Genomic DNA, 15655 nt, shown 5'->3' with positions numbered 1-15655 from the left:
AACAATCGAAACCACTTGGTGGTAAAAAAGGAACATTATATCAGTTGTGGGAATTGTCCGGTCTATGAATTAAGACAAAAGACCAGTACAGTATAACCGAGTGGGGAGAGGCGTGCTAGATCCAATCACTGAAGAGACATCTTGCTGAATGCGGGTTTTTGTCATGAAATAATTGGATTGTGGTTCCTGTGAAGCCACCCAGCTCTGCAACAGACTGCATGTTGGAGGGTGGGGGTCGGGGTGGGGAGGGAACTTACTTTTTGGCATTGGCTACACTTGGGAATTTACGCGCGAGTGTAGTCGCGCCGCCACGCAGCGCTGTATGTACTCCACCTCTCCGAGGGGAGTAGCTTGCAGTGCTGCGAGCGAGCGTGCAGTGCTGCAGGCGCTGATTACACTGGCGCTTTACAGCGCTGCACTGGCTGCGCTCGGGGGGGGGGTGTTTCCACACCCCTGAACACAGCAAGTTGCAGCGCTGTACAGCGCCAGTGTAGCCAAGGCCTTAGTAGGAAAAATAACTACACCTCTACCCCGATATAACGTGACCTGATATAACACAAATTCGGATATAACGTGGTAAAGCAGCGCTCCGGGGGGGGGGGCTGCGCACTCAGGTGGATCAAAGCAAGTTCTATATAACGCGGTTTCACCTATAACGCAGTAAGATTTTTTTGGCTCTCGAGGACAGCGTTATATCGAGGTAGAGGTGTATTAATAAGTGTAGGCCCAAGTTTGTGTTTTATGGTCTTATTTTGTATGGTAACCATTTGTTTCTATCACACTCTCTTGTTTGTAGTGCAATTTCTCTGTTTGCTTAAATAAACCTTTTGTTTCATTACAAGTGTTGTGTGGTTTACAGGAGCAGCGGTTTAAGGTAAAACTGGTAAACTGGGGTACACTGCTCCTTTGGAGGCAGAGGATCTGGGATTTCTGGGAATAGCCAGTGTCGGGCTGGATATCGCAGGGGAACGCTTCCAGGGGACTTGGGGACTGGGGTGCACCTATTGTTAAGGCAAAAACAGGGCTGGCATAGCCCAGAGGAGAGCACTTGAGTGGCTGAAAGGTTGGTGGTGGCAGAGGGTATAAAGGTATCTTTCAGTCCTGGGTTCCCTGAGAACTGTCACACCTTGGCATGAGGGAAGAGTGGTAGGGTTTCAGGAAGTCACTGAAATAGAGGGGGTTGGGAGGGTAGCACAAAGAAAGCTGGGAGAGGGGGGGATGGAAGGATGAAAGTAGCCCCCAGTGTATCCATTTAGCTTGGCAGACAGAAGCAACAAAGTGGGTGATCAACTAGTTCAGTGGTTTTCAAACTTTTTTTCCTAGGGACCCAGTTGAATAAAATTGTTGATGCTGCTGGCCGCTGCCGGGGCGCAACGCGGTGTTGGAACAGATAGGCATTAGCCTGCCTTAGCTGGGCAGCACCGCTGACGGGACTTTTAACATCCCGATCGGCGGTGCTGACCAGAGCAACCCAGTGCCTTACATGCTGCGACCCAGTACTGGGTCGCAACCCGAACTTTGAAAAACGTTGATCTAATTTAAATCTGTTTCTAAACCAATTTAGTTAAACTGGTGCAAACTCCAGTATAGTCGCTCTTCTTTTGGTGGTCTCGACTTAAGTTAAATTGAAAAGTTTGGTTTAAACCAAAATAAGACTATCCACACAGCCTTTTGCACAGATCTAACAAAATCCATTTAAAATAGCATCTTAAATTAAACCGGTGGCAATTTCTCGTGTTGACACGCCCTTATGCACCTGACATGAGTGGGTCTACCTGTGTGAGTGAGAACTGCTTGTGTAAGAAAATGCAAGAATGGGCCCTTCGTTTTGTTTACATCTTTACAAATGCCATGTTTCCTTGTGACCAAAGAATTGTCAAATCAGTTACAGCTCCATTGAAACTGGCAACATTTTAATGAAAACTAAAAATGTTCAGCAAGGAAAAATGTGAAAAAGGATATTTCTGAACTTATGTTTCTCCAGAGACAATCATGCTGCAGTGGGTAGGGTTGTATTATTTCAGTCACTGCAGCAGAAGTTTAAAGGAGGAATATTCTTAAATGGTTTGCCTTTTTGTCCTAACATTTTCTATGTTTATTGTTTTCTTTGTAGAGGTGATCTTTGCAAAGCTAGTCTTGGGGGATTTCCACTGCCTTGCTGTTTAAAACCTATCATAGTGTTGTTTTAACCACAGACCATCTCACTTTCTGTTCAGGAACAGCCACAGTTTTCAGGTACAGTTCTTTCAAAATAAATGTTGTAACTGTTGGCAATAGATTAATAATGGCACTTATATTTACCATCTTCAAAGCACTCTTCAAACATTAACTAATTTTAAACCTGATGTTTAAATAACATGTGGATTTGTTAATGTAAAGCTTTACGATTTGAAAGGGGTTGAGAATGATTTTGTAGTTTAACTTTAAGAATTCACATCAGATTATGTTGTTGCCAGAAGAGACATTAAGACATCCAAGCATGGGCACAGAAATTTCAAAGTGATTGTAGAAAAGGAAAGGCTTAATTATTAAATTTCACCATATTATAGTTTGAGCAAGAAAGGTGACTCTTACCATATCAGTGTTCTTTTTCATAAAGTTAATGTGGTACTGTACACACTTAAAATGCTGTTGTAGGAAAATTAAAGTGTTTTAATGAGTGACTGGATTACTGTGTACTAAGTGCAGTACCAATTTTACTTGGTTTATAGCTCTTCAGTGTTACCTTTTTATAGTTACAACTATTACTAGATGTTAAGGACAAAATTATTTTTTCATAGTTAAAAAACAGTATGTTTAAGACTAATGCTGTCCATGTTATTGCCAAATATAGCAATGCAGATATACTATAGAGAGCTCCTTGTATAGTAGAAACTCGCTAATTAACATTAATGATTGGGAGATCCATAGTAAATCAGCCAACGTTACAAATAAGCAGGTCAGCAGAAAAATACAAACTCAAAGCTACTGCAGCACAAAAATTCCTTTTGGGGTTTTTTTTACATTTATAGTTTTAATTATTTGATATATGTACACACCATAGTGTGCTTTGTAAAAAATAAAGAAGTCTTAGTCTTATGGGATCTTACTACAATACTTGCCTGTTAAATCTTCACAAAGAAGTAGAGTGAGACTGCAGGGTGTTAATGCGAATTTGGGTTTGAGGATTAGCAAACTGATAATTAGCAAGGTTTTACTGTGAATTTATAATAAGGTGACAGGTTTCAGAGTGGTAGGTGTGTTAGTGTGTATCAGCAAAAACAATGAAGAGTCCTTGTGGCACCTTAGAGACTAACAAATGTATGCCCAAATAAATTTGTTAGTCTCTAAGGTGCCACAAGGACTCCTCATTTTTTTTTTATAATACGGTGACATTTGAATTCAGGTTGGATTTGGTTTTGTGCTTTCTGCAACAGCATCCCCCGTGGATCTTCAGGCTAGTATCCAATCAGGAATTATTGTTGTTAGAAGTATTAGCTCCTGCATACCAACCCTGGCTACTGTTGTGTGGCCACTAAGGGCTTAGGCCAGTGGCAGAACAGCTCATGAGGACTGTGCAGGTAGGTGGAGTGGGAGCCAGCCCTCCAATGCAACGAGGGGTCTTCTTCCTCGTGGAGCCTCAGGATTGAGAAGCTACCCAGCAAATATCCAGAATCCTTTCCTCCCCTATGGGAAGCACTCCACAGGGTTGTGGGGATCCATGGATGTGGATTGCATTGCCAGTGCTTAAAATATATACTCCTAATATGTGGTAGGCCAGCTGTTATTTTCAGGTGATTCAGTATAATCTGCCATATCTTTAATCTGTATTTAATTATATGCAGTAGATCTTTAACCCATTTTACATTTCCACACACTGTGATATAATTCAAGCACTCTCTTGTCCCCCCACCCCTCCCAGTACAATTACTGCATGTCAGGGCTCCATATTACCAGTAAATCACATTGCTGGATACTATAACTGTATAGCCCAATAATAGAGTCAGTTGGACCACCTTGCCCATCAGGCAGTTTGAGTAGATAATTTAATGAATGGTATTCCCTTCTTTTCCTTCATGTTTCTCTCCCCACACCTCCACTGCAGTGAGTTGATCTTAGACCTCTAACCTATACTGGATTTTGCAGGACATTTTGGCTGGATCAGACTTCCTATCCTAGTGTACCACAAAGGAAGACAGTTTTCTGAGGGAGGGACAGAGAGATTCTGTTTGCTCTGCCACATACTTTGAAGCCAAGGGCATACTAAGTTGGGAGCCAGGAGACCATGAGTTTAAACTTTATACCTTATGACTGTTGTTTATACTTCCATGTACTTCATAGCCCTTACTGCTGAGCAATGTCTTATACCCCAACCCTGAAAGGCAATCACGATTTAGCCTCCCGTTTTACAGATAAGGGAGTTGAGCATAGAACCCAGGTCTCTAGTATGGGAGGCTCCGCTCTTATTCACTGAGCCGCACCGCCTTTCAGAGGGAATGTACCGAATAATGTGCTTTGGTTATCTTATCTCTAATCATTACAACATTCTCCTATCTTGGAGCTAAGGCTTGAAACCAGGATTCCTGATCTCTAATATTCTACTGCTGTCTAGTAAAGAGTTGTGCAACACTGGCAAGGTGTGTTCCAAGTCCCACTCTAGTGGCTGGTTCCCAGAGAGGTTAACGGTTACTTTTGTAGCTCGGGTGGTAGAGTCTGTGCTGGGAATCTGAAGATCTAGGATTCAGATCCAGCTGATGACCCATGTAGGCAGACTTAATGGTTGCATGTGATTGAATTTGTTTTTTTTCCAGTTTTCTTTTTAAAATGTATTTAATTCACTTAGTAAGAGAACATATTGAAAACTGGTTTTATAGTTGAAAACATGTGTTATTGGTATTGATAGTGCACACAATATAGGAATTCCACACTTTGGCCATTTGTCACATATTTTGGTTGCTGGCATAGGCGCCGACAAAAAAAATTAGTGGGTGCTTGCACCCACCATCAGCCAACTTCCCCTCTTCCCCTCCAGCACTTCCCACCCACAGCCCCACTGATCAACTCCTCCTCTTCCCTCCCACTGCCTCCTGCACGCCATGGAACAGCTGATTGGCAGCATGCAGGAGGTGCTAGGAGGGAGGGGGAGAAGCGGGGAGGGGTGGGAAGAGACGTGGTGGGGCCTTGGGGAAAGGGGCAGGACCGGGGGCGGAGCAGGACTGGAAGAGGCGGGGTGGGGGCTTGGAGGAAGGGGTGGGGTGGGGGCAGGCCTGGAGTGGAGTGTCGAGCACCCCCCGGGTAGAGAGGAAGTCGGCGCCTGTGGTTGCTGGTTCACACACTGGCAAGTTTGAAGATTGAGAGGAATGGTTGACCTGTTTCAATATTTGTTGGCATGAGGGCAACATTCTAGGGAGTAGTATCATCCTGATTGACTCATACCATGTTCCACTCAGGTCCTACTGTGTGTTCTGCGTATATGTATGAACAAATAATTTAGATTATACATGGTCTATATAAATAGAAGGTGCATAGCCTCATTTGGTCGGGTGCTAGTTAAGGGGGAATTGCCCTGATTTAGAACAATTTTTTTTTTTTTTTACTGAAAACTTCCCATAGTAGGTTTTTTTCAAAACAGTGTGGCTTAAGGATTTATGAGAGTGAGAAACCTATTGTAAAATAGCATCTGCATACAGAAAGATATTTTGTATGCATTGTGTTTATCCTGTCTTTGATGAGGTTGGCCTTTATTATGGTGGCATGGGTGTGGGTTGCTAAAGTAAAAAGCGGGGGTGACAGTGAGCACCTCTTTATTGTGTTGCTACCAAGATCTAGTTCTTGTGAAGCTATGTGATTAGTTCTAATGTGGGACATGGGCTTTGTGACCACTATTTAAACCCATTTTTGTAATGTAGGGTTAAAATTAATTATGTAATACAGCCTATAGAAATTCCTCTAAATCAAATCCTTTTTTTTTAATTTAGGTTTCCCTTCTGACACAAGTGTGTCTCATATTATCCACCCCCATTTAATATTTTTAAAATAATATTTTGATGTGAGTGTGCGTGCTCACATTATAATAGTACAGTATGTTCACTTTGCATATTTAGCTGTTTGACATGCAAAAGTTAAAGCATACAGTACCTAATGTGTTGGTCAGACATCAGTTTAAGCAGGAAATTGATTCAGTTAACCCATAGAGCTCTTTATATTGCAAAAATTACTTTTTCCTGTGCCTGTTTTGCTTTGGTGTGAGTTGAAAGAACACAGGCATCAAATACTTGAAGCCGGAAGTGGATTTACAGTATCTGCACCCTAGTTTCCTGTGTCTAGCGTGAGTTACACAGGACATACACATTCATATCCAGGCATCATGTTTATTTGTAATGGTTCAGATCATATCATCTTGGATGTTCTGTAGCAACAGGCTTGTTTTAATGTATAGCTACACTGCTGAACTAGTCACACTGGGCCAAATTCATCACTGATGTAAACAGGTGCAGCTCAGTGACTTATATCAATAGTGAATTTGGCCTTAATAGCTCAATTCAGCAGTGTGAACCCATGATCTTTTTGAGCTGTGCAAGACCTGGAATGCTACAGGTGCTGACTCCATTGATGGTCTACTTCTCTATTGAAAGATTAGTTTGTAATAGAAGCCTGGATCAGAAAATACAAACCTATTGGACAAGGAATTGCAATCATGTGCTCCACAACTCCTTGTCCCCGTCATTACGTGCTGAACCTGTGAAGGCTACAGCTAGCTCCCCTTTCCATCCCCTAGAAGGGAGGCAGATAGGAAACTTGGCCTTTAAATGACCCTATATGTGCTTTGACTGCTTTGGATGAAGAAGACTTCTTAGCTGAGATTTCTGATGGCAGACTTGCATATAGAAAGTACTGTGTTGAAAGTACTCCTCCCTGCACACTTGGACTTTTTAAATTTTATGTAAACATGTAAGCATTGCTGAAATGGAGGAGAAGCCTTCATGAAGAAAAGAGGTGTGTGAGGGGGGTGAATATAGTCTTAGTATTTTACCTTGCTAAAAGTAAAGATCTTCAGATCTTATGTGTGCATCTTAAAAATGCCTGAGGAAGGGAATATGTTAATTCCAGCAAAGTAGTTGGAAGCTATTGGTGAAATAAAAGAGTGCTTTTCAGAAGGAGATAGAGACTAGTGTTATTGAATTAATTAGCAAAGAGATTTATGAACGAGGTTTTGGATTTGACTTTAGATCACAATTGCATTTCTAATTAAATGTATTCTTTCAGGTTTTTGTTGGTAAAATCAGGCTTGTGATATTTTTTTATCACTGATTTGTGTGTTTATGTATTGATATTACTGGATATGACACAGCTATTGGTAGCCCATATGGGAAGAATTTATCTTGTTGTTTGATATTGTCTCCATGTAAGTCTAGGTGAAGGAACTTCGTTTCAGGTGCATATGTGAGGGGTTGAAGATGGTGAAATTTGCGTTCTGGATGTGTTCAGAAAAGAGGTGTGGGCTCTGATCTGAATATGGGATTGGGTACTGGGAACTCCACAATCCTAATCTCAGTTCTGACATTGACTCCTGTGGCCATTAGGCAAATTGCTTAGGCCAAAATTTTCAAAAGTGTCCATTAATTTTCAGTGCTTTAAATGTTTTTAAAATATTCATTCTGAGACACCTGGGGCCTGGTTTTTGCCCCAAACACCCACTGACTTCAGTCAAATTGTGAGTATGTGTTATTTCTAAAAATTGGATCCTAGGTGTCGCAACTGAGGTCCAACAAATTAGTGGACACACTTGATAATTTGGACCTTAATCTCTCTGCCTCGATTTTTCCACCTGTAAATTGAGGCTATTAACACCTCTGATTCATGGGTGTTATTAAAATGACTTCATTAGTGTTGGTAGAGCACGTTGACTATAAAAAGCACTAAGTAGGTGCTAGGCATTGTAATAACCTCATACTACAGAGTCATCGTCATCTCCACTGACAGTTTAACTTCAGTATCTAGAAAGATAATGAAGCAAATAATTAAGCAATCAATTTGCAAGCATTTGAAAGATAATAAGGTGATAAGTAACAGTCAGCATGGATTTGTCAAGAACAAATCATGTCAAACCAACCTAATAGCTTTCATTTACAGGGTAACAAGCCTTGTGGATAGGGAGGAAGCAGTAGATGTGGTATATCTTGACTTCAGTAAAGCTTTTGATACTGTCTCGCATGACCTTCTCATAAACAAACAAGGGAAATACAACCTCGATGGAGCTGCTATAAGATGGGTGCATAACTGGTTGGAAAACCATTCCCAAAGAGTAGTTATCAGTGGTTCACAGTCAAGCTGGAAAGGCATATAGAGTGGGGTCCCGCAGGGATCAGTTCTGGGTCCGGTTCTATTCAATATCTTCATCAATGGCATAGAGAGTACACTTATAAAGTTTGTGGACGATACCAAGCTGGGAGGGGTTTCAAGTACTTTGGAGAATAGGATTAAATTCAAAATGATCTGGACAAACTGGAGAAATGGTGTGGGAAAAAAAATAGGCTGAAATTCAATAAGGACAAATGCAAAGTACTCCATTTAGGAAGGAACAATAAGTTTTACACATACAAAATGGGAAATTACTGCCCAGAAAGGAGTACTGCAGAAAGGGATCTGGGGGTCATAGTACATCACAGGCTAAATATGACTGAACAGTATAACACTGTTGCAAAAAAAGCGAACATCGTTCTGTGATGTATTAGCAGGAGTGTTGTCAGCAAGACATGAGAACTAATTCTGCTGTACTTCACGCTGATTAGGCCTCAACTGGAGTATTGTGTCCAGTTTTGAGAACCACATTTCAGGAAAGATGTGGACAAATCAGAGAAAGTCCAGAGAGAAGCAACAAAAATGATTAAAGGTCTAGAAAATATGACCTATGAGGGAAGATTGGAAAAAAAAAGTTGGGTTTGTTTAGTCTGGGGAAGAGACAACTGAGAGGGGACTTGATCACAGTTTTCAAGTACATAAAAGGTTGTTACGAGAAGAAGGGGGAGAAATTATTCTTCTTAACCTCTGAGGATAAGACAAGAAGGAAGCAATGGGCTTAAATTGCAGCAAATTCAGTTTAGGGTGGACATTAGGAAAAACTTCCCAAGTATCAGGGTTTCTAAGCACTGGAGTAAATTGCCTAGGGCGGTTGTGGAATCTCCATGATTGGAGATTTTTAAGAGCAGGTTAGACAAACACCTGTCAGGGATGGTCTAGATAATACTTAGTCCTGCCATGAGTGTAGGGGACTGGACTAGATGACTTCTCGAGGTCCCTTCCATTCCTACGATTCAATGTTACATAGAGAGGTTTAGGAATAGCTGTGGCTGTAACTCCAGTGTGTTTTCATAACACTGATTATATTCATTCTGTAGGCTTTCTGTTTCAAGCCTTGACCTTTCTCTCTTGAGTGTATTTACCAATAACTTTATTGGCTGGAAGCTATTCTTCTATTTTCTTTTCTGTGCTAAGATTTATTTGATATTAAACTGTACCATGCTGGAGACCTCTGGCTATTTTTGCTTAGAGACTTCTTGTTGTGTTTTTTTGTTGATTATTTTTAGTTTGGTTAACATTTTTCTTATTTAATTTGATGAGATGAGTGGACTGTAATGCCTGCATGCTGGATAATTTCCTGTGTTGGCTGTAAATATCTCTTACTTCAGGGGGTTTCAAATGTTTAGAGACTTCCATATGAGGAAAAATTGAAAAGATTAGTTTAGAGCAGTGTTTCTCAACTTTTCCAGGTTGGCCACCGCTTATCTTAAGTAAGTAAATAAATAAATAAATAAATAATCACATTTGCTATAAAAGTAAGAAAAAATGTTTCTGTTACTATATTTGACCCCACAAACTTAGAAGGTTGTGGCCACCCCAAATTTATTTTTGAAATTTTATTTTCCTGGTGTATAGGAAATGTGATAAATTTTTCAGCCCCTTGCTTTCTTTTCATTGCCCACTGGTTGAGAAACACTGGTTCAAAGGAGACCTTAAAGAGGTATATAAAATACTGAACGGCATAGATAAGCTGGGCAAAAATATTACAAGAGAAGATAAATACAACGGTACAGTTAATGTAAAGGCCACAAATTTTTTAAAACTCATACAAAGAGGTGGTAGTGCTTTTTTAACACAACATACAATTAATCTGTGGAATTCATCACCATTAAAGGTTGCTCAGTCCAGGAGCATAGTAGGATTCAAAAAAGCATTGTGGAAGTACATAGACGAGAGGGATTAAAAAAATCATAAGAGAAAAGTTTCAGGGCACTCTAGCCACTAACTGAAGGGGGTAGTAATTAGTGGCAGAAAAGCAAAATTGTCCCTGATCAAGTTTTCCGTGCCAGAGAAGTAGGAAGTCCATTTTCAGAGGGGAAAGGATCAGCAATTGTAAAATAAATGGAAAATTGACCCTGGGTTGAAACAGAAGACTGTTCACTGGGGGTGACTAATCTGCAAGGATGGTTTTGTACACAAGCAGTTCCATATATACAATATATATATTCTGTCTGGATTTACTGTATACCAGTGGTTCTCAAACTGTGGATTGGGACCCCAAAATGGGTCAGGACCCCATTTTAATGGGGTCACCAGGGCTGGCTTAGACTTGCTGGGGCCAAAGCTGAAGCCTGAGCCCCACCGCTGAGGGCCAAAGCCGAAGCCCGAGGGCTTCAGCCCTGGACAGCAGGGCTCAGGTTACAGGCCCCATGCCTGGGGCAGCAGGGCTCAGACTTCAGTCCCCAATCTTGGGATCATGTAGTAATTTTTGTTGTCAGATGGGGTCACGGTGCAGTGAAGTTTGAGAACCCCTGCTGTATACTAAAGCTTTTTGCTTGTGTAGTGTTGTTAGGGCTTATATCCCCTATGGGTTGCAGCCATTATATGATGCCTGATTGGAGACACTTGTGTAAGTCTGACATTCTATCTAAATGAAGGCAAATGGGGTGAGACCACCTCTGGAGTATTGCGTCCAGTTTGGGGGGCCCCCTAGTATAGAAATTGGAGAGAGTCCAGCGAAGGGCAACAAAAATGATCAGGGGACTGGAGCACATGACTTACGAGGAGAGGCTGAGGTAACTGGGCTTGTTTAGTCTGCAGAAGAGAAGAGTGAGGGGGGATTTGATAGCAGCCTTCAACTACCTGAAAGGGGGTTCCATAAAGGATGGAGCTCGGCTGTTCTCAGTGGTGGAAGATGACAGAATAAGGAGCAATGGACTCAAGTTGTAGTGGGGGAGGTCTAGGTTGGATATTAGGAAACATTATTTCAGTAGGAGGGTGGTGAAGCACTGGAATGGGTTACCCAGGGGGAATCTCCTTCCTTAGAGGTTTTTAAGGTCAGGATTGACAAAACCCTGGCTGGGATGATTTAGTTGGGGATTGGTCCTTCTTTGAGCAGGGGTTTGGACTAGATGACCTCCTGAGGTCCCTTCCAACTCTAATCTTCTATGATTCTTATGAGATGAATTTGGCACTTTAAATGTAATGTAAAAATCAGAAGTAGGACACTGACCTGGGAAGAGAATGAAAATGTATATTGTGAAATTCATTGTTTTTTTTAATCTCTCACTCTTATTTGCCTTTAACATTAAATTTTAAACTTTTGGTTAATTGTATCTACTGAACCTGAGCTGGAAAGTGGTATGGTAGTGTCTCCATTTTCTATAATAGTATAGCCACACTAGAGGGGCTTCTCGGGTCAGAATTATGTTGCAGAATTGAACACATCAGTAGTGGTATATCATTTATTGTAGTAGTCAAATTATTAGAGATTATGTTTTGGGCCCAGTCCTACCCCCACTGAAGTGAATGAAAAGACTCCCATTGGCTTCATAGGATATGGATTCAGCCCTTTAAGAGTTACTTGTTCTGGTAAGAATTTCATGAAAACTCAAAGAACAGCGAAAATACACAAAATATATCTGAACAGAAAGTGGTTAAGGGGTAGGGGATAACTGTGGAAGAGAAATAATGTGCCACAAAACAGCCATAAAAAGGAATCCTGCCAACAAGATATGATAGAAGTAGGGCTGTTGATTAATCACAGTTAACTCACGTGGTTAACTCATGTGATTAACTCAAAAAAATTAATCATGATCATCGCTCTGTTAAACAATAGAATATCAATTGAAATTTATTACATATTTCTGGATTTTTTTCTACATTTTCAAATATATTGATTTCAATTACAACACAGAATACAAGTGTACAGTGTTCACTTTATATTATTTTTTATTCCAAATATTTAAAACAATGTAAAACTTTAGAGCCTACAAGTCCACTCAGTCCTACTTTTTGTTCAGCCAATCGCTAGCACAAACAAATTTGTTTACATTTATGGGAGATACTGCTGCCCGCTTCTTATTTACAATATCACCTGATATTGAGAACCGGCATTTGCATGGCACTTTTGTAGTAGGCATTGCAAGGTATTTACATGGCAGACATGCTAACCATTCGTATGCCCTTCATCCTTCAACCACCATTCCAGAGGACATGCTTCCATGCTGATAATGCTCATTACAAAAAATCACGTATTAATGAAATTTGTGAATTTCATTAATTCGACACCAGCTACAACAATGCCATGTGAATGTCTGTTCTCACTTTCAGGTGACATTGTAAACAAGAAGTGGGCAGCATTATCTCCCGTAAATGTAAACAACTTTGTTTGTCTGAGTGATTGGCTGGACAAGAAGTAGGACTGAATGAACTTGTAGGCTCTAAACTTTTACATTGTTTTATTTTTGAGTGGAGTTATTTTTTGTACATAATTCTACATTTTTAAGTTCAACTTTCATGACAGAGATTGCACTACAGTAAATTGAAAAATACTATTTCTTTTGTTTTTTTACAGTGCAAATATTTGTAATGAAAAATAAATATAAAGTGAGCACTGTACACTTCGTATTTTGTTGTAATTGAAATCAATATATTTTAAAATCTAGAAAACATCCAAAAATATTTAAATAAATGGTATTCTGTTATTATTTAGCAGCATGATTAATCATGATTAATTTTTGTAATTGACAGCCCTGGACAGCACCTAAGATCTTGGCTGAGTTTCTTACACACTGATATACAGTAAGATAACTTGTATATCAGTGTTGCCCTAAAGACAGTGCTGTAAAAGAAAAGTAAACACTTTAATTACCTTACCATAAACCATGTTTGTATGAGTTAATTGTGCTCTACGCTATGAGTAAGGAAGAAGATGAAAAATGACCGACAGTGTGTGTTGTGAGTGAACTTGTAACTTAAATGTAGGTTAATATGACAGGTGTTCTGCGGCTACACACATCCCATAACTAAATTTATTTAATTAGGTTAACATCACTAAGTAAACGTCTCTATTGGTGAGTAAACAGCAACGTGAGCAGAAAAAAAATAAATTCTTATGTATGTTGAGTCTTAAGGAATGGAAATTACACTGGTTCAAGGTAAGGATTTGCTATTATCAGTCCTAGACCCGTTGGAAAAATGTATTGCTAGACTGAGGGACCTGTGACAGATTTAAGGTCTGATTTTTTTTCTTTGAGAACCATTTAGGCTGGAAATTAATGGTGTATCTATTTCAAACTCTGGCAAAACTGAGAGAGAAAAATATGAAGTTACTGTTCTGATTTGCAATCTTGCTTTTCTCCCTACTTCTTTTCAGACATGACTAATGCAGTTAATAACATACAAATAACTAAAGTCAGATTTTGAAAAATAGAATCTAGCTTTCTGGTGTAAATCGGTGATCAATCAGAAGGAGAAGTATCGGGCCCCCAGTCTTTGACCTCTGTCAAATCTGTACTTATGGTTAAGTCATCATTCTTTCTTCCAGTTGCTGTGAACCATGGTGAGACATTACTCTTTTTGAACTAGTTTAAATGAATTAGTAAAGCTGTGTGGGCTCAAATCCAAGGCATGTTTATTACTGTATGTAGAGTTTTGATGCCTGGGACTTGTAGGACTAAGTTGTACCTAATTGAAGTCTGTGGCAGTTTTGCTTGAGTAAGGATTGCAGGATCTAGCATGAGAACTAGGGAAAAGTAACCTCCTTTCTGTTGGGGAGAAATTTTCAGACCATGAACCTCTTCACAATCATAAACATTGGTGCTAGCTCTGAAATAAAGTATTCATCATTCTGGAGTGCCTTGATATTTTTTGTACTGCTGTCTAGTAACTGATCCTGCATTCTCATCTGAAATCTGTATTGAAGTCTACGGCAAGAGAATGAATCCAAAAACACGCTAATGTTCATCTTGCAAACTGTAGTAGAGGTGATTTTATAATCATAAAAGTACTTAAATTGAAACTCTTTGTCCTTGGCTTTCCAGGACAGCTTCCATGGCCTCTGAAGAACTTACTGGTCTCTCAAACAGCTTCGCACGCCAGAATTCCAGCAGCGGCATTTCTCTAGACTTTGAACCTGACACTGACTACCACTTCATTGAAACCTTAGAAGAACGGTACAAATGTGCCTATTGCCACTTAGTCCTTCACAATCCTCACCAGACAGGATGCGGTCACAGATTTTGCCAGCATTGTATTATTTCTCTGAGGTAAGAACAATAGAGTTCTCTCTCTTCCCTCTAAAAATAATTTCCTCCCAACAATTAACAATAGTCAACATCTTTCGAAAGTCAATAGCAAATGCCATAACAATATTAAAGGACTTAATCCAAAGCCCGTGGAAGTCAGCAGAAAAATTCATTGACTTCAGTGGGCTTTGGTTCAGTAACAAATCTCATAACAAATCATATGAGATGATGCTATGCGTGTGTAAAAGTATGTAGTCTCTGTTGGTGTAGCACAGAAGTGGGCAAACCACGGCCCGCGGGACTGTCCTGCCTGGCCCCTGAGCTCCGGCCAGGGAGGCTAGCCCCCGGCCCCTCCCCAGCAGTCCCCCCACCCCCGCAGTCTCAGCGCACCGCACGCCAGTGCTCTGCCCACTGCTCCTGCCGGGTAGTGCAGCGGCATGGCTGGCTTCGGCCGGGCAGTAGGGCTGTGAGTTCCTGCTGCTCTGAGCAGCATGGTAAGTGTGTGGGGGGGTTGGATAAGAGGCAGGGAGTCCTGGGGGGCAGTCAGAGGACAGGGAGCAGGGGGCGGTTGGATGGGGTGGAGGTTCTGGGGTGGGGGGTAGTCAGGGGACAGGGAGCGGGGGTATTGGATGGGGGTGGGGTCCCGGGTGGCGGTTAGGGGCGGAGGTCCCGGGAGGGGGTGGTCAGGGGACAAGGAGCAGGGGGGGTTGGATGGGGCGGGGTTCTGAGGGGGACAGTCAGGGGGTGAGAAGTGGGAGGGGGCGGATAGGGGGAGGGGGCCAGGCTGTTTGGGGAGGCACAGCCTTCCCTATCTGGTCCTCCATACAGTTTCGCAATGCTGATGTGGCCCTCGGGCCAAAAAGTTTGCCCTTCCCTGGTGTAGCAGGTTGGCAGTGTTAGCCTGAAACACTCCAATCTGGTAGCAGGTGTTGATCAGGCTGTAGGAAGGCTTAAGTTAGTTCTGCTGGCTCATGGAGACTGGCAGCTTGCTATCCCTCTGAGGCGTTCTCTAAACATAAATGTTATATTGATCTAATTAAATCGGTTTAGAAACTGGTGTGTGTACGCAGAAGGGGGAGGTGGATCAGTTTACCTCAGATTCTGTATCGATTTAACAAATCTGTTTA

The 15655-nt window shown here is 41.2% G+C and overlaps 1 protein-coding gene across 3 annotated transcripts in view; it reads left to right on the top strand.

Annotated features, from left to right (window-relative positions):
* The window catches only part of TRAF5 (TNF receptor associated factor 5), a 37677-nt gene that overhangs the window by 7012 nt on the left and 15010 nt on the right, over positions 1 to 15655 (top strand). The window contains exons 2-3 of one of the 3 annotated variants that reach the window (XM_024101241.3): positions 2114 to 2235; positions 14325 to 14549. In XM_024101241.3, the coding sequence (XP_023957009.2) occupies positions 14335 to 14549 (215 nt within the window). In that variant the 5' untranslated portion in view covers positions 2114 to 2235; positions 14325 to 14334. Of the gene's footprint in view, positions 1 to 2113; positions 2236 to 13822; positions 13844 to 14324; positions 14550 to 15655 lie in introns of those variants that run through there. The other 2 variants (XM_065589487.1, XM_005306341.5) reach the window with 2 other exon arrangements.

Source organism: Chrysemys picta, chromosome 3, assembly GCF_011386835.1.
Source record: "Chrysemys picta bellii isolate R12L10 chromosome 3, ASM1138683v2, whole genome shotgun sequence".
Taxonomy (NCBI): Eukaryota; Metazoa; Chordata; order Testudines; family Emydidae; genus Chrysemys; species Chrysemys picta.
The sequence above is the reverse complement of the archived record's forward strand: the minus strand, read 5'-3'. Positions and strand labels throughout refer to the sequence as shown.